Here is an 18,346-nt window from a genome sequence, read left to right as displayed (position 1 = left end):
ATTTTGTTGTCTGTTTGAGGAATAAATGTTTATTTACAAAGCGCTCAGGGTATTTTATCCCAACTGCACACATTTCTATTATAGGTTTTTCTGTTTTTATGTCACAACAGTTCACTTGTATGTTTTATCACTGTGTGAAAGGCACTACACTGAAATGAATGAAACCATCCAATAAGGGCATCTGGTTTAACCGACTTGCTGGTTCCAGTCAGTGTCACAATCTCATAATGATCTTTAAATGTCATGATTGGTAGCGAGGCGAAGACGTACACAACATGGCACTGGGAGCTTGTCCCAGAGCACAACATTAAGACGAGCAGCCAGGCTAATGCTTATGTTTTGCTTGCTGCTATTAGCGCGTTGAGTAATCTGTTCAGTGAGAGTTTGTTTTCGAAAAATGAGCAGATGGTTGAGCAGGATCAAGAGAGGAGATTCAAAGCAAAGAACTGTCAGTAGTTTTAAGAGTGTCTACACACGCACAAAAAAACAAGGTCTGGTGGGAAAAGATAAGGCCTAATTAATTTCATTATCAAAATTACGGACTACAAAACAAGAACATCATTTGTTTAATTTAGCATAAAACCGTTGCAGTTCTTCAAGGACCCTTTCAGTGGTGTCTTTGGCCTCCGTCTCGAGGGCTTTTAGCTATCCATCACAGTCAAAAACAGGGAGTAAACACAGCCTCTATTAGAAAACACGACAGGGAGATGATTGACTGGGCTTAATACAGCTACTGTCTAACATCATAACCATGAATCATACAGTTTTCTTTTTCAGAAATTCCACAGCATCAATGTGATTATACAAACACACATTTGGTACCATTCAGCACACAGACTGTCAGAATCAATAAGCAGACGTTATTGTTTTTTTCCCTCACACCACAACAGCTTTCTCGATAGGATGATAGCAGCCGAAGCCTGAGGCACTGACATATTTGTCTCTGCTGTGTCTTGTTTCTATTGGGCTTTGACAGTCAGAATTTATATGTGTGTGTGTATGTGTGTTTGCATGGGTGTGTGTTTGTGTGTGTGTGTGTGTGACATGCACTCTGTGAGGTTCACTGCCTGAGGCTGCGGGAGGAAGACAGCTCAGATCCATCTGTGAATGAGACAGGGCACATCTGCATATGGAGGGTGCAGGCGGCCATGTTTGTTTGTTCTGTTGGGATCTCATGGGAGCACTGATCAAGAATACCTGCCAGTTGGATTGTGCCAGATGAAGACATGCAGGGCAGAAAAAACAAGCACATCAAGTCACTTCTGAGTACCGGCTAGGAAATACTGCCTCTTAGATACAGATGGCCAGGAAAACAGAGCTGTTGAATCTTTATAGCATTGCTTTGGTCATGAGATGTGCAAATCAGGTACTGAAAGCATCAGCTTCATCCACAAGTGTGTTTTTTTTACCCTGGAGCCTGTCCTTTCAAATATAATAGGGTCGGACAAAATAACAAACACATCATGAAACAAGGACCACAACCTTTACACAGCCACACATAGGTGACAAATTAAAGGAAAAACTTGAGAAAATAAGTAAATAAGAGTAAGCAGATACTGCCGTACAGGACTTGAGGGCTCAATGAATGGTTTTATTAATATGAAAAGGACGTGAATCATATCCTACAGCCTTCAAAGTCACCCCGATCTCAACTCCATTGAACTCCTATGGAAGATTTTGAAGTAACATGTTAGACAGCGCCACCACCATCATCTAAACTAGGGTTGTAACTAACAATTGTTTTCATTATCGATTAATCTGTCAGTTGTTTTCCCAATTAATCAATAAGTCATTTGGCCTATAATATGTCAGAAAATGTTGATCACTGTTTCCCAAAGCCCAAGGTGACATCCTTAAATGTTTTGTCCCGATTCCACAGTCCACAACCCAAAGAAATTCAGTTTAATATGATGGAAGATATAAGAAAATATTCAGAGGTTTGAGCCAGAGAATTTTAGTAGTTTTTCTTAAAAAAAAAAAAAAAAAACTGTTGCAGCTCTAATCTAAACACCAAATGAGTGAATATCTTTTGGACAAACAGTGTTAAACTCTCCAGTAGAGATCAAGAGATTCGGAGAAACTGAGCAGAGGAACACAGAATCTGTTGTGTTGTGGTGGAACAACACTGAACTAATTTAGCACCCGTCTATAAATCACTACTGCAAACACCGCAAGTAATATGTGTCTTATTTTCTCTATACTGTAAGATGCATCCACGTTGGTTAGTGTCAACTTCTGACCCCTGATGCAGTTTGTCTGTGTTTGGTATACACTGTGATTACATTTTCCCCATATATATATATATATACACATATACTGTATTTTACAGATATCCTGCAAGTTGAGCACAGTTGATCTGGCCTTTTTGGAGTTCTGTTAATTATTTATTTAAAAGAATCCTTATCAAAGTCCTGACTGCAAAGTCTGCAAAGTTTTTTATCCTAAAGCCTGAGACAAATGCCACTGTGGTCTGTCAAATGTATAGGATTAGACAAAATAAACACTACAACATGCTTAAGAGTACAATTTTTACATAACTACATAGCCACTGCAAGCATTGCTGCCACTGTGTGTCGTATTTAACTGAATATTAATAAGATGTGCTTTTGCTCTGTATATATACACTACGCCCATCATATCCTTGTTGATACTATCAATGTCTGACTGCTGTTTATCTTATTCACTGTTCCCCTTGACATATTAAATAAGTTAAGTTTGTTATTTATTGACTGATGCTCATGCATGTTGAGTACAGATGATACGGCTTCTTCGAGCTCTGTTAGTTGTGTCATGTTGCTCTGAAAACTTGCTTATCAAAGTGCTGATTGCCAGACCCTTTTTACATCTGACAAATGCGGCTAATTGGCAATCAATCTAATAGGACTCATCTTTGTGGCAGTGTTTGTCATTGCAAGTTAAGGAGTCAAAGTCATTTCCCCATGAGATCTTGAAATTATTCCTGTGTGTGTATGTATGTATGTGTGTGTGTGTGTGTGTGTGTGTGGGCAACGACTAAAACTTTTATGCGTTCATGGCTAAAATAAAAAAAGAGCGATGTTCTACACCCTGAGAGATTCTTTCTGTTGCAGTGCACTGAAAGTCTACATGCTGGCTTACATCCTGTTACTGGACCCCTGCCAGTAACAGTGGCCCGGGGAAAATCCACCTCAAGACTTTGAACAACATCTTTGAAGGGTTACAACAGCCAGAGAGCCTTCAAAAAGACACAGTAATAGACAGTGAGTCAGGGAAGCTTCTTCAGCACCATGGACAGCACCACCGGTCCATGAAGGCCTGTGAACAGAGGCCTCATAGTCTTTGGAGACGGACTCCTGTCTGACAGCACTCACAGTACCTGTCACTCTGTGCTTTTGCCTCCAGGCAGAAGGAAACTGAGGCTGTGATGACACATTCATTTGTCTTCTGTGGTCCGAATTATAGCAGCCATTTTTACTTTGTCGTGTTTTTAGGTTCATACGTCTCTGTCCCTATATGTATCTTATATACTGAACGTTATTACAGTAATATAACTGGAATTGCAGGTTTCTGTCACATATGTTTCATGCTAAAATGGCAGCTTGCAGTTCAGTTGTGTGGTTCAATATTATTTAGAAGAAAATGTATAAAATCTGTAAATGGAAACGCTGCAGTTCAACAAGTGTCTTAATCAGATGTATCCTTGAATCAGAGTACAGAGCAGAATTCAATAAGTAGATGTTGAAAGCATAAAATTGCCAAATCGTTGCAATTTAATACCTAAGAACAATTCTATGATTCCTTAAACCACTGAGATAACATGACAGAATGATTGCATGTGATAGATTTTCCTTCTTCGTCAGTACACACAATACAACCTCAGGACAGTATTGAGTTGGTCATAGACTCTCCTGTATCCACTCAGAGGGATTAAAACTGGTAACTTCAAGAGAATATGCTGAAAAACATGAGGATCAGATTGATTCTGATCCTCTGTTACCAGTGTGTTTTTTCCACCTCAAGGTTGGGAAATTTTAAGACGAATTGTTTTTCTACAAAAATGCTTCAACATAATCTGACAAATATGAAAGGATAACATCTGAACATTAAAAGAAATCATTTTCTTATGATTAAGTATCTGCTGTTTTGTATTTAAAATCTAATTTTATTCATGGTGAGAAATCCCAGAAATGTTGGGAAAAGAGTAATAATATTTCCAGCAGGTACAACAATACTCATAAGATCACCGGAAATCAGACTAGGCAGACTAAAACATGTTTTTAGACGGCTCCATCCTCATACAAGCAAGCACTGAAGCAACAACTGGGCACTGTGTCAGTGTCTCAAACAAAATTTCAAGTTTTACCACATTATCAAAATCCAATCACCTGGAAGCAAAATTGCACCCTGCATTGTAAAAAATCCAATCACACACAACTACAGGAAGTGCAGCAGGTCAAAGTTGAACCATGAAGTAGTTCCTCAACATCTAACATGTCGACAATTTGACTTTTAATGCTGCATTTTTCAATTCAACTAGTGGTTTAGAAAATTGGGATTTGTTAACAACCTGTCTGATAGTCTGACCATTTGTGTTGTTTACTGTTGAAAATGTCAAACAACTCCTGGCATATTTTAAATGAAGTGTGTGACCTACATTACGACTCAGCTGACGCCAGTAAACAATAACCACCAACTGAGTGGGTGAGTAGGTGCTTGTTGGGTGTCCACTTTTCTCTCCTCATTAGAGATACTGTTACATGTTGTTCTTTTGCCCTGTTTTACAAATGAAACTTGATTATATAAAGTTATTGACCAGTGAAAACAAAAGATAATGGAGGCAAATCGACTGAAACCTCTTTTTGTCAGTTACTCAATGCCATTACCCTTGGCGCCTCTGCCCCTCCCGCTGAGCTTGTATTTGTTTCCCGCTCCTGCTTTGCCAGTGTAGATTTAAAAAAATAAAATACGTACGATAAAAGACATCCTGGACTTCGACCTCTCTTCTGCAACCCAATAAGTGCAGCTGCATTGTCTGGGTCAGCTGCTGAACCAGCCGCCATTGAACTGGACATTAATCTTCATTTTATAATGTGGCGTTCACTATGAATCACATTCGCCTTGTACACAATGCACTCCGACCCTTTAAATAATGTATGTTCCCATCCTCTTCTCACTGATAACTATGCTTGGGAGGTGTAAGACAGGAGGGAGAAGCATTTACTGGTCTTAAATTAGAGTGAATAACTACACGGCTTGTGATTTTGAAAATGGCTTAACACAAGAGAACAGATATTAGAAGGCCTTTTCTTTGATTTTTAAAAAAGGATTAAATCAATCTACTTTGGGTTTCTTTTCCACAAAATTGGACACAATCAGATCTACTCCTTTATCTTTTGTTGCCGAGCGAATCAGTCAAGCATAACTGACACCAGGCTCGAGCCGAACTTTCTGGCAGATGTTAAAAGTCATTTCGTCAGCCTATTTTGCATCATGCAGTGTGGTCTTCAGAGCTAACCACAAACATCTTGTCTCTCATCTGCGTCATGATTAAATTGCCTTAAAGTATCAATCCCATTTAATTACTGTCATTATCATCAATGAGAAATTACCAGCGCCCAAACCGGCAGGGTTAATTAGGCTTTCAGGGACGGAGAGATTATTTATTTATCTGTGGTCGCCTGCGAAGTGAAGATATGAATTGGGAGTTAACTTCACGTAGAGTCTGCTCAGCTTACTTACCAGCTCTGTCAGCGTCTCCTTGTTTTTTTTTTCTCTGACTCACTTTACTCTCCTGCTGTCACTTTGCTTCCCACCACTGCTGTCTCTCTCATCAGTCTGACTCTTACTTTGTTTCTTAATCTCTCTGACTTTCAGTGTCATACAAATATCTGAATGTATCATACATGTACATTCTACCAGCGATGTCCTTTCAAATAAACACAAATTACTTAATGTGTTGTCTATTCGCTCACTCATCCTAACAGATGCTCACAGATCACTGTTTAACCTAGCTATGTAAGAAAGCCTTTTTAAATTTTTGCTTGAAGAATGCCTCTAACCTTTTTCTGTGTTCATCAAGCAACAACCAAAAACAAAAGAGGTTCTTTAACAAATGATTTCACACATTAAAAGACAACCAAAACTCTCTTCTATTCCTTGAACTACAGCTCTACATAGATTTTACTGATTAGGTTCTTCTTTCTGGATGAAGGAGTCCAAATCAGTGAGATCGGCTGTTGTAGAGAATTGTTTGAAATTAAAACGTGCCTACTCTTGGATCTCGATGGCACATGATTGAGAATGATTGCTCAAAGCCAGTCGATTTTTATCGCTGTGCAATGGAGAAGTGAGTAATTTTCATTCCAACATAATACTGCATGAGTTGATTCCAGTTATGTATACCTGAAAATCAGAAAGGCAAGAAAAAACCACTAAGTCTAAATAAATCTTCTACTGCAGTGCTTCATTAGAAAAACAACCTGCACACATGTGTATGGCCCAGACCCAGACACCACTGGTTTAACAGGGAACATAAAGAAAGGCTTGAAAGAAGCAAATAATAACTTACTTCTTCGGTGGCACCTGTCCCACATTGACACGAACACAGATGACCTTGCGAGTCTGCAGTCCCATGGAGCAGGGACCTTGGCCGTCGCCGCTGGCACGGACACCCATGGAGGTGTTGAGGGATACGGCAGAGGGGTCTTCGGTACAAGGCCCCCAAGGCCCTGTCTGCCAGTGGTACACCGTACAGGCGTGTTCGTTACAGTTCCGCACCTCCTGAAGGGCACTGCTGTTTGGACACAGGGCGCCACCTGAGAAGATGAAAGTGAAGATGAAAATTTGAGAGTGTGAGAAAACAAAATTGCTCTTTCGTGCATGGAGGATTTAAAGCTGCCCTGTGGGGGGCACGAAAGTTCCTTCTTTATAAAGCATTTGCGAATCTGATTTTTAAAAAGTATTTTAGATCATGCATTGTTTACATCCATGTTTACTGACTTGCAGTTTACTTCTACCCTGAGTTTGTTTATGTATTGTTGCATTTCTTCATTACAGCCACGTGTAGATCAGAGTAAAAAACTATTGGCGAGAACATTTATTGAGTCACCCACGTGCATGTGTGTCCTCATGCTCATACACAACACAAAAAAAACAGGGATTCAATCATTAAAACTGCTACATGGCACCACTATAGGGTCAGAAACTCAACAGGGTACCTTTAAAGCTGCACTAATCGATATTCTTATTTTACCAATGGATTAAATGACTACATGTAATGTGAACGAAGTTGCTCGTAGTAACAAACCCACAGAGAATTATCACCCGACTCTGCAGTTCCCCTCAGCTAAACAGAGCTTTTTATAATCTTTCAGCTCATTGTTATTGGTTTTCCGGTCTGTAACTTTACTATTTTGGTTCACCCTCACCGACCTTGTTTCCAGTTGCAGCAGGCAGCAGTTTTCTGCACAAAAGCTCTAATAAACCTACCGCACACAACCTGTCCAGCACCGAACAACACACAGACAAAGTTAGAAACTCGCTGGTGAACATAGTGGAGCATTAAGCAGCTAAAGAGCCAGATATTTGCCTCAGGAGTTGTTGGAGAAAAAAAAAAAAAAAAGCTAAAATGAGAGTGAATATTTGACTTACATTTGTCGCATAGCCACAACTCTGAGTGAATGCTTATGTTGCTCTCTGTCTGCTGGATTTGTAAATAGGTAACTATTTGCTAACAATCTGCTCTAACTATTGAGGAGATAATATGCAAATGCTGTGTTTATAGCTTGCTGCCTCAAAGCAGCAGAACAAGCTAAGCAGACATATCATGACTCCAGACCAGAGATGTGTAAATGCATTTTCATCATGTGGTGTATACTCGAGGAAGGAGCTGCTTTAAAGGAGTACTCAACCATTTTGGGAAATATGCTTATTCGCTTTCTGGTGGAAAGTTAGCTGGAAAGATTAGCTTAGCATAGCACAAAGAAAGTAACTGAGCCTGGCCTGGCCATGGCTTTGTTCTAAGCTAAACTAACCATCTGCTGGCTGCAGCTTCATATGTAAACTCAATATTTAAACTCCTGAATCCGAGAGGCTTACTGTATAAAAACTACACTCATACACATAAGAGGACCTTTCCTGCAGTTCAGCTGTGTAATAAATATATTAACCAGCCTGAAGTATTGAAGTATTAACTGGATGCATGATTTCAATATTCTGAAGGTGCTGCCTACAAATCTATTTAAGCTCCTGAAAAGCACAAGTCTGAATATAGATAACTTTCCCCATAAATCTTTTGACCTTTTTAAATTACTCTAAGCCAAATTTGAATATTTCGGGTATGTGCATATAAATGCATGTACATACATTATTTTTCTACCAATAATAAAGTATCTGTTCAAAACTGAGTCCATTAACAAATGTTTGTCATAAGCTTTGTTTGGCAAATATTAACAAAAATGTTCTAACAGAGTTACAATAAAACGGAAAAACCAATCTGACAGCAGAAACTATATTGTTGTAACACCATCCGACTACATGAGCAATAATTTTACATTAATGTTGGCATTTTGACATGTACTGTATCTAATTTCAATATATTCTATGTTAATTATATTGGAGCTGCAGGTTAATAAAATGTTTCTTCATTCTCATCTGTGTGCATTGGTATTTCTATTTTATTTTTATTTTACTGTAGATGTTTGTAACACAAAAACCAGAGAAGACTACAGACATACAGATCTGATTCACTAAAGGTCGAATATGTGCTCTTACGCTGGCATTCCTGTACTCCGCTGACTATTTATGCCCACGAGAGGAGTGGAAATAGTTTGACTCCTACTGCAAGTCACAGGTCAGACTTTTAATGCATTACTCCAGCGTGTACAACATCCATCTATTGTTTTTTTTCCCCCCATTCCCATACTACCGCTCTCTTTGTGCCGGTCCCTCTCATTTCTCTTCTGAGGCGGCAGTCAGTCAGTTAGTTGTTGGGTCGGACTGAGAGAGCTCTCTCCGGTTTAGAGTAATTGCCAATACTTAGGGCTTTCAGCAAAGATTGAGAGGCGTTGCGGGACTGTGAGTCCACACCTGTATTTCGCGGTTTGAGTTGACAGAGAGCCAGCTCCATAATGAGCGGTGGTGTACACACAGTCGGTCCTGAATCACAGACTGCCAGCTCAGACAAATCTCACCCTAATAGTAACTGAGAATGACTTCCTTCCTCCTGACTGCTCCATGCCAGTTTAGCTGTCTAACAACAATGCTAGCCCCAACACTAGCATGACATGGTGCCTCAAATGAGCATGAGCTGTTGATGAACAATGACCTAGAAAAAGCTGAATGTCTGACAATGGTGAAAATGTGAGGCAGCCTTGGATACAGGAAACATAAACCACATGATGGGGTAACAAATAAAATCAGCATATTTGAGTTATTTAAATGTATTCATGTTTGCAGTATAAATTACAATTTGCTGTCAAATTCATAAAGAGCTAGAGTCATTGAGCATGCATCTTGGATACCGTTCAATTGATGGGTGTCAAACAGTAAGAGGCACTCGGGCCTCCTTAAGTCCTGCCGACATCACCATGGAATTAAATGTAAGCAGTTATGCTAACTAGGTCATTAATTTGGCTTATTATTGTATTAATTAGCAGACATTGGGGGTTGCATATTAAGATGAACCCTGTATCTTAAAGCTCTGGGTAGTTTCTGTAGTCTCAAGGAACTACTTTTCTTTCTTCATTAATATGCAATGCAGGAGCTACAAAATCTTTCAAGGAGCTAAAAATCTAATCAGATAATCTACTCTGCAGGAGAAACCTGTGGTGGCGAGACAAAGCTTCTTTCAGGTATTGTTAGAGAGTAAGTGAGTTCACAAAATTTGAGTCGTACAGGCCTCCTATCATTTTCATGTGTATTCCTCAACCAATCTAAAACTACTACAAGTACAGCTACTATATTTCTAGTCTAATCAAAGATTTACCAAAAAGTTCTGGAAACTTTGGCACCCGTGAAAGACCTTAAATAAATACAGATATTAAATATGTTAATGTGACATGTGAAAGATTCAGTACATTAACTAAAACTACTGCAGGACAACAAAAAACAGCTAAAACAATCAAGCTATTTCACACATAGTCAACTGTGTACTACAGTTAATGGTTGACTGTAGTACAATGACTGAATAAGCTCTCAATCAATTCTAAGTTCCCTGCAGCTGTTATGATATATGTATGTTTACATTTTTTTGAGCTCTAAACAAGCTAACAATTTTCATTTTGTTATGTGTAGACACATAGCTAGAGGTTTAAAACAGCTACCAGCAAACTTTAATTACAAATGTTACCCTCCATCACTGTAATCCATGCCACAACCATTGCAGTGACTGTGAGAAAAAAAAAAACACACACATCCAGATAAGACACAAGGAAAATGTTTGGTGACATGACAAAAAGAAAAGAAAGACAGACAACCTAAATGCACACAGAGATTTAAAACCACAGAGAACAAGCATATGCATAGAAATTATCTTAGAAACAGATAGATAAAAAAAAAGTGAGTGTCAGGCAATGAGACAGTCCAACAGAAATAATCACCAGGACAGATAAGCAGAATGTTTGAGATAAGGACAAATGCACACGCAGACAAGTGTGAAATCCAGACATTCAGTGAGTGACAGCAAAGGACAACTTGAAAGGCCATGACTAAGCCAATATCCAGGCCTCATCTACATATATTTTATACACCATGGTGCAGAAGACTGCCAGCAGGTGGAGACTTACCTTCCCCGGCGTTGTAGGCCAGAATGGAGCGGGTCCTCATCTGTTTGCCCTCGATGGTTTTACTAGAGCAGGTCTGAGAGCAAGTGGACCAAGGTGTCCAGTCACTGAGCACACAGTCCCTGGAGCAAGGCACCTCACAGGGCACGGGCTCTGGAGCCGCGGAAGACGAGCAAAGGTTTCTGTCCACCACCTCTCCTGAAGAAACAAGTTACAGAATATAACAGGATCAAACATGGGAGGAAGGAAACCTGGATAGATTGAAGCTGCATTTAAAAAAGGGACATATCATGCACATTTCCAGGTCTATATTTTTACTGTAGGGCTCTACAGGAATATCTTTGCATGATTTACAGTTCAAAAAACTCCTTATTTATCTTATACTGGCCTTTTATGCAGCCCCTCAGTTCAGCCTCTGTCTGAAACAGGCTGTTTTAGCTCCTCCCTCATGATGAGCACATTCAATTCTGATTGGCTAGTTCCTGGAAGCCGCCCCTCGGCAGACTTCGGCCAGCTCCAGACGTAGTAGTACTACAGTGGAGGGATTTTGCTTCTTTTTTCCTGTTCTTCACTCAAAATATAAACTTCTCAAGTACACCCATACATGTTTGAGCCTGAATCCGATCCAAAATACATGAGTAGACAACGTGAACAACCTTAGCAACAACCTTAGCAACAACCATAGCATCAAAGACTCCGAGCCTTTGTGTTTAGTTCAAAGCAATAGAGCCAAAAAATGTAAAGTTTTGTGATTAAAGTCAAAACAGTTGTTTTGCAGAAGGATTTGTGGTTATTATTTAAAATGACATATGTTTCCAGGTAAACTCTGTTACTCAGAAACTTGATAGTATTACATTAAAACAAAAGAGGGAATATTTGAAACAGTGGGAAGAAAGACATTTCTTTACTTTCTGGCAATTACTGATGCTTGTTTCCCCATGAGTGTTGTGCACCTCTTTATTACCCAGTTGATATTTCTGCTGCAATGTAAATTCATCATCATTTCAAAGTGAAATGTCATCTTTTTCTGTTGTTGTATTGATCTGTTTACCCCAAATGAAATCCATACTGTGTTTGCGAGCGCTGTTGCATCCTCCTTGGGACATTTTTGAAAATATGTAAACAACCAAAGGAAAAAACAAACATAGGAGAGAGGACATACATATATAAATGTGCCAAAGTTTACTTGCCAACTGAGGACGGTCTTGGTGGTAACTTGAGTGATGAGAATAAACTTGAAGTCTTTAAGATTCACTGCAAGAATCCCATTATCGCCCTAACACCACACTTCAGAACAGAGATGTTGGAGCAGCTGAGAAGATGAACAGCTGTGTGTCTTAATTGATGGCGCAATGTCAAGCACACAATCCATCTCAAATTGTGACAACGTGCTTGTTTTCTTAAGATGTCTGTTCTCTGTAAGACAACTCGGGAGGGATATCTTCCAAAACTGGCACAAGTATCATCTTGGCATTCTTTGATCGCCTCATACTGTCTCTGTGGTATAGAAACCAGAAAGAAATCTGCAGACAAGAAGTGAATATTTGAAACATACTATAAGAGCACAATACAAAATGTTTTCTAACCAGCAGCGAGCAAGTAGTCTGCCAAGAAAAAGCTGAATTTATTGTGCCAGTGATTCATCTTTTTTCTTTTCTGATTCTGTTCTTTTGATGTTTGGTATGAAGCAATCATAGACCAGGTCGGGTTTGCAAACATGAGGATGTTCTGTGGAGTTTACCAAAATCTCATTTAAATGCACAATATATAATTTCTGCTGCTAGGGGTCTCTATATCAAAACAATAACAAAAGATGGAGTTTGATGACGTCGTGAAGTAGCGTGGGATGATGGGAGTTGTTGTCTTCATTGTTAAACAACCAGCTTCTCCTGGTTAGTATTACTACAGTGTTCATTATTTAGGATGTTTTTACTGGGAGCTGAGGTTTCCTCCTCTCCAGAATAAACAGACCTGGTGGTTAAAACAGGTAAAAATACTGAATAAAGCAGTTTCACGTCGTTTCTCCGACGTTGTTTGGCGCGCCCAGGATGTCCAGGAGGGGCTGTTAGACGAGCTGCTGCTAACGTTTGCTCAGCTTGTTTCTCTGATAACTTAAGATCCAGATGTCTTATGACTAAAATCCTTCATCTGGTTAAAAGATACAGTTAAAAACCAAGATCTAAAAATTTATCACAAAAATGTGGCTTAAAACTGAATAAAAGTCAATTTATGACAGATTCTGGCCACAACGCTGACATATTATCTCGTAGGCGTATACTCTTTGGTAGACGCCATTGTGGTGGACAATCACAACACTGATGCATGCATCTTGTGCGCGTATACTCTTTGGTAGACAAGGTATGACGCCATTGACAGGCGACCAAATGAAACAGACCGTTGTTGGAAACATTTGGGATAATGTAAGTACACAACTCAACAAAATATATAACATTGGTCTAGTTGTTTTCAGACATTTTAATGCAGAATAGTTACATATTATAGCTTTAAAGATTTCAGGGTAATAAAAATTTAATTTCACATGAGAAAACTGTGTTTTTTTTATGCCCTTTGGAATCATCAGGCTGTTAAGTTGCTTTGTGCAGCTTTAGGTAATCGAGATTTATTATGGAGAAGAGAAAGAGAGTGATGGTAACTGCTGTACAAGAGGGCAAAACATGATTTGTTTTGTACAAATATTGTTTCATCACAGATGGCATCAATGAATCCGTATGCATCAAAAATCTCTCAACCAAGCACCGCAAATAGCCAACTGCACTCACACCAGCGACATGACTGATATTTCTGGGTTGATCCAATATTCCTGGATTTACCTAAGCTGTGCCTCACCACAGAAATAATTCAAACATTTCACTTGTGTTTCCCATATTGACATGACAGTTGATTATGACCATATTTATGGATTATGTGTGGAATTTTCATATTGATGCACTCTTCACTCACTGGCCCATCTCCATACTTGAGTGGCATCGAACATGGAGGAAGTAAATTCTCGTGGGATTCCCACATTTTTACACTAGCGTACATGTATTATTAATGAGCTCCTAGCATCAGCCATAAGTGGATTATGTTAACCCACATATTCGTCTGTGTTGCTTCATGTGCTGCCATGAACCAAGCTGAGAATATTTTCTTCTGCAAGCGCGGCATACACCCAGAAAAACGTAAGCCTTTCAATGGTTGGTTTTGCAATTTCAAGCAGGGGAGAATCACTTGAGCTTCAAAAGTCAGACCGGGCCTGACTTTGCATTAAGATGTCACTTTGACAGATATGCAGTGAACCAATCATGACTGAACCGAGAAGGCATGAAAATAAGAAGTGACAAGGGACCCCAGCAGTTTTCAGGCTCACACAGAGAAAACATGAATGAATAGCACACCCACTATGAAGGGGGAAAACCTCCAAGCTCAGTGTGCAGAGAAGAAACAGCTCTCTGCCTAAGTGGGCAGGGCAGCCAGCATGGGGAATATCAATAGCCAGTTTCAATAACATTTGTATCGACCTTCGGTTGTTGTCTGGGGCCCGGCTGTGTGGCCTTTTCTTTTATGACTGGGACACACTCGGAGAAAATATACAGCCAGCATTGCAGTGAAAAATCTCTGAGGCGAAAAACGGAGCGAAAATCCAAACAGAACAAATCAATTTTCATCAGATGAGGGGAATGGAGGTGGGGGGGGGGGGGGGGATCAATCAACCGAAGTCAGGGGAGAAAGAAAAGTGCAGAGTTTCTGTTACTCCTGCAGTACAAGGGGAGTATCCACTGGAACTTCACTGAATGTCTGCAGTTGATGCATGAACTGTGATTTGTGGGAGACGTTAGAAGGACAAATCAAGTTCTCTAGCGGGGAATATGTGAACAAAGTCACTGCACCGCATCATAAAATGAAGATTTACTGAGTACATTTGGGACTGAATGAGATTCCCACAGCTGCAGCACATTCTAACTTTACGTACAGAATAAATAAACATGGTTTTTTATCTACACCTTGCGAGTAAAAAAAAAAAAAACGACTAAATAAAAACCGATGATGTGCTGCAGCTTATATTGCCTAACATTTGTCCACAACCTGACGGCAACAGGATGTCCACAAATCATCTCTGCACCACCGCCCCTTATATTAAAGATTTACAGTAATAAAAAGTAGCAGTAAAAATCAGGAGCGGCAAAGGGCGCGAGATACTTCTAGACCCAGCGCCACGGAGGATTGATTTGATTTAGTGTGAGTAAGGTTTAATTGTGCATGCAGAAGGAAAGACTGTAATGAGAGAGACAGCGTGAGAGAGGCGGCAATGCTGAATCAAGCAAGCGTTAAAGTAGGAGAAGTTTAACAGGATAGAGAGTGTGGAGAGAGAGAGAGAGAGAGGAGTCTAGAGAGGACTCCTCACAAGTCTAGTCATGGAGATCTCCTCACGTACAGAGTTGTGCAGCTCTAGTTGGAGGGTCAGTGGAGAGATCACCTTGAAAATATAGGATTTTTCCACACAAGGTCACAACTACACTTTTTTCATTGTAGAAGGTGGAGGATCGAAAGCACTACATATTTGAAAGGTAGATAGGTAGCAAGTGGGAACCAGATTGATAATGTCAGTCAACAAATACCTACCAGAAACTGTGAAAGCTTAATTGACAGCTGCGCAGCTCATCAAACGCGCTCAGTAACATCTCATCGTCTATTTGATAAATGACATTGAATTCTGCCGTCTCACCGTTGCTGTTGATGCACCGGACCTGTGCGAGCTGCGTGCCGGGTCCGCACGTCTTCTCATCATTAGGAACACACTGATCCAGGCTGACCAGTTGCCAGTCGTAACAGCTAGGCTCGTCGCACGGCACCGCCTCCACCAGGTGAGGGCAGTTTCCAGGCCCTCCCGTAGGCTCGTTGGTGATCTGTCGCTTCCGCAGTTTGAAACCTGCAGAAAAAAAAGTCATCACAAGTGACAAACCTTGAGAAAATGAGCTGTTCTACATTTAGAATAACACACCGAATCTATCACTTTCTCTCCTGTGTATGATAGATGTTCATGATTATCTTGGTTTGGCTTGATGGCTGATTTGTTGAGACAGCTCATTAATACTAATGGGAACATGAGAAAACCTTTGCTGATTCCCCCCCCCCCCCCCCCACACACACACAGAGTTTAGTCTGCCAGAAATTACACCCTGCCCCATCTTTTTCTAGTACGGAGTGAGTTCTCACTTCGGTAATGGCACATGTGACCAATCAGCCAAGTCATGCAGAAATCAGCCTTTGACATTATTTATAAGCTTCAGTGAACACAACGTTGATCACTTAAACGCTCCTTCACATACAGTATATCACGTTATATTCATAAGTGCATATGGCATGAACATTTTACTGTCATTTTGCTATCCAGACTATAAGTGTACCGGTGATGCAGCTGCTACATACTGATATAATAAAGGCACATGTAGTATACTGTGAATGTAATAATAGTGTGGCTGCAGGTCCACTAGCAGAGATAATATGTTTCCTATATATCTTTTAACAACGACCTGCTATGACTAGAGACATTCAATCATGAACTAGTCAGTGTTATATGCTCTGAAGCTATTTTGTAAGGTTATAGCTAATATAAAAACGATAATAATATTCCGTAGTTAAACCGTAATGAAGATTGCAAGTTAATGAATGCTTTCAGACTCAATAATAATGTTTGTAATAATTATATTGTTCTCTTAAAAAAGACAATATAAAGGCTGGCTGGAGTTTAGGCAGCATTTACTACGCTGTAAAAACAAAGCACCGAATCTTTTTCAATGATTTATTTTGGGTTGATTCCGGGGAGAGAGCGTCTAGATAAATACTGCATGATAATATATTATTTCCACATTATTTTTTTTTAATACATTGGTATAATTACTGGAAAACACATAAGAACTAGGAACAAGGGAAGATGTCGTTGTTTCACAAAGAAAAACTGTCAGAATTTATCTCAGCGCCAGACGGAGGAGGGAATGACAGATGACGGGCAAATTACTTCCAACATGTTAATCATCTTCGGTAGAGCCAAAAAAGAAATTAATGCATATGAGGGGGTAAGAGTGGGTGGGTTTATTTAGAAAAACAAAACTGGCCTGAAATAGTGGCTATTATTGCATTAAACAAATGTTACATAACAACTTTGACATATTAATCATAATAATTTTTAAAAAAGTGGCCACACAACACTTTTAAACTTACCTTTCTTTCCAGCCTGATCGTCACAGTTCTCGAAGGTACATGGCCCCCAGGCTCCCCACGGCGACACCTCGCAGTCAATGGGGCAGGGGATTTGGCACAGCTGGGACCTGTTGGGGACGGGACCCTCACACAGCTTGTTTTCCACCGGACGGGAGGCTGAGAGAATTAGCAAAAAAAAAAAAAGGGAACGCATATTAAGTGGGAGAGAAAAAAAATGAACCTGTTTTTCTTTGATCCTATTCTGATTTGTCTTTATGTGCTTGCATATTACAATCAACACCAACAAGGGACACGAAAAATGCTTATTTACTTGTATTCCTGGCATTAGAGTCCCTACAGAGAGCGGATGAGAAAAAAAACAAAACATGCCTGTGAAGTAGACACTATTATTCCTTTGTTTTGTTTATCACCTCCCTGTTAGCATGTCAGGTTGATAAATTAGCAATGATTATCTCGTGCTAGCAACATAAAGCATGGTGGAGCCCTGCCCACCGACTCTCAGCGGAGACAGGAGGAAGGATACAACAATACAACACTAAAGGTGTGAGAGAACAGTGACAGTGTCTCGGCTCATGTTTATTCCATGAAGGTGTAATTTGGCATCTACATTCCCTAGTTATGCCATGTTGGATTTAGAAAAGCTTTACCATGATGCAATTGGTAAGTGCGCTCCTGTCTGAACTCCCACTGAGGAACTTTGTCGAAATAAAAATGAGAGAGATGCTATCGCCATGCGGGGGCACAGCTCTGTGACAACCGTGCAGAATACATTTCTACATGTCTGCTGAACCGTGCCACGATAAATAAATTTGATATGTGGAGTTTCTGAAGGTGAAGCCTGAGTTTATGCATTTATGCATGCACATGCTGTATGTATGTTGGTGTCGGTGTCATTTCAGCGGTAAGGCTGCCGTATCTTCCCGGAGCTGTTCATGCGAGAATTTTGTTTCTCGCCCTTTTTGAGTCTTTATTTGATACTGAAAGGTGAAGATTGACGGGAAATAAAGGGGACAGAGAAGGAGACTTTTGACTTTTTTTGACTTTTGACAGGAGCCTCCGGTCAGACTAAACCCCAGAGAGTGGCATTTACAGCTCACAGTATGAGTGTTAAATTATTCGGCCTTTTGGGGCAATACGCTAATTTGCTTTCTTGCTGAGAGTTAGATGACAAGATTGATATCACTCTCATACTTGTACAATAAATATGAAGCACCTGCAGCTGGTTAGCTTAGCTTAGCATAAAGACTAGAAACAGGGGGAAGCACCTAGTCTGTCACTGTCCAAAGATAATAACAAAATCTGTCTACCAACACCTGTAAAGCTCCCTGATTGACATGTTATATCTTGTTTGTTTGACAGACTAG

General features: G+C 40.0%; 1 protein-coding gene across 1 annotated transcript in view; it reads right to left on the bottom strand.

Annotated features, from left to right (window-relative positions):
* Positions 1-18,346, bottom strand: part of thsd7ab (thrombospondin, type I, domain containing 7Ab) — a 137,133-nt gene that overhangs the window by 58,649 nt on the left and 60,138 nt on the right. Inside the window, exons 5-8 of the mRNA XM_067600170.1 lie at positions 16,983-17,138; positions 15,487-15,690; positions 10,764-10,958; positions 6,548-6,794 (exon numbers count right to left, since the gene is read on the bottom strand). Coding sequence (XP_067456271.1) covers positions 6,548-6,794; positions 10,764-10,958; positions 15,487-15,690; positions 16,983-17,138 — 802 coding nt within the window. The remainder of the gene's footprint in view (positions 1-6,547; positions 6,795-10,763; positions 10,959-15,486; positions 15,691-16,982; positions 17,139-18,346) is intronic.

Source organism: Thunnus thynnus, chromosome 10, assembly GCF_963924715.1.
Source record: "Thunnus thynnus chromosome 10, fThuThy2.1, whole genome shotgun sequence".
Taxonomy (NCBI): domain Eukaryota; kingdom Metazoa; phylum Chordata; class Actinopteri; order Scombriformes; family Scombridae; genus Thunnus; species Thunnus thynnus.
The sequence above is the reverse complement of the archived record's forward strand: the minus strand, read 5'-3'. Positions and strand labels throughout refer to the sequence as shown.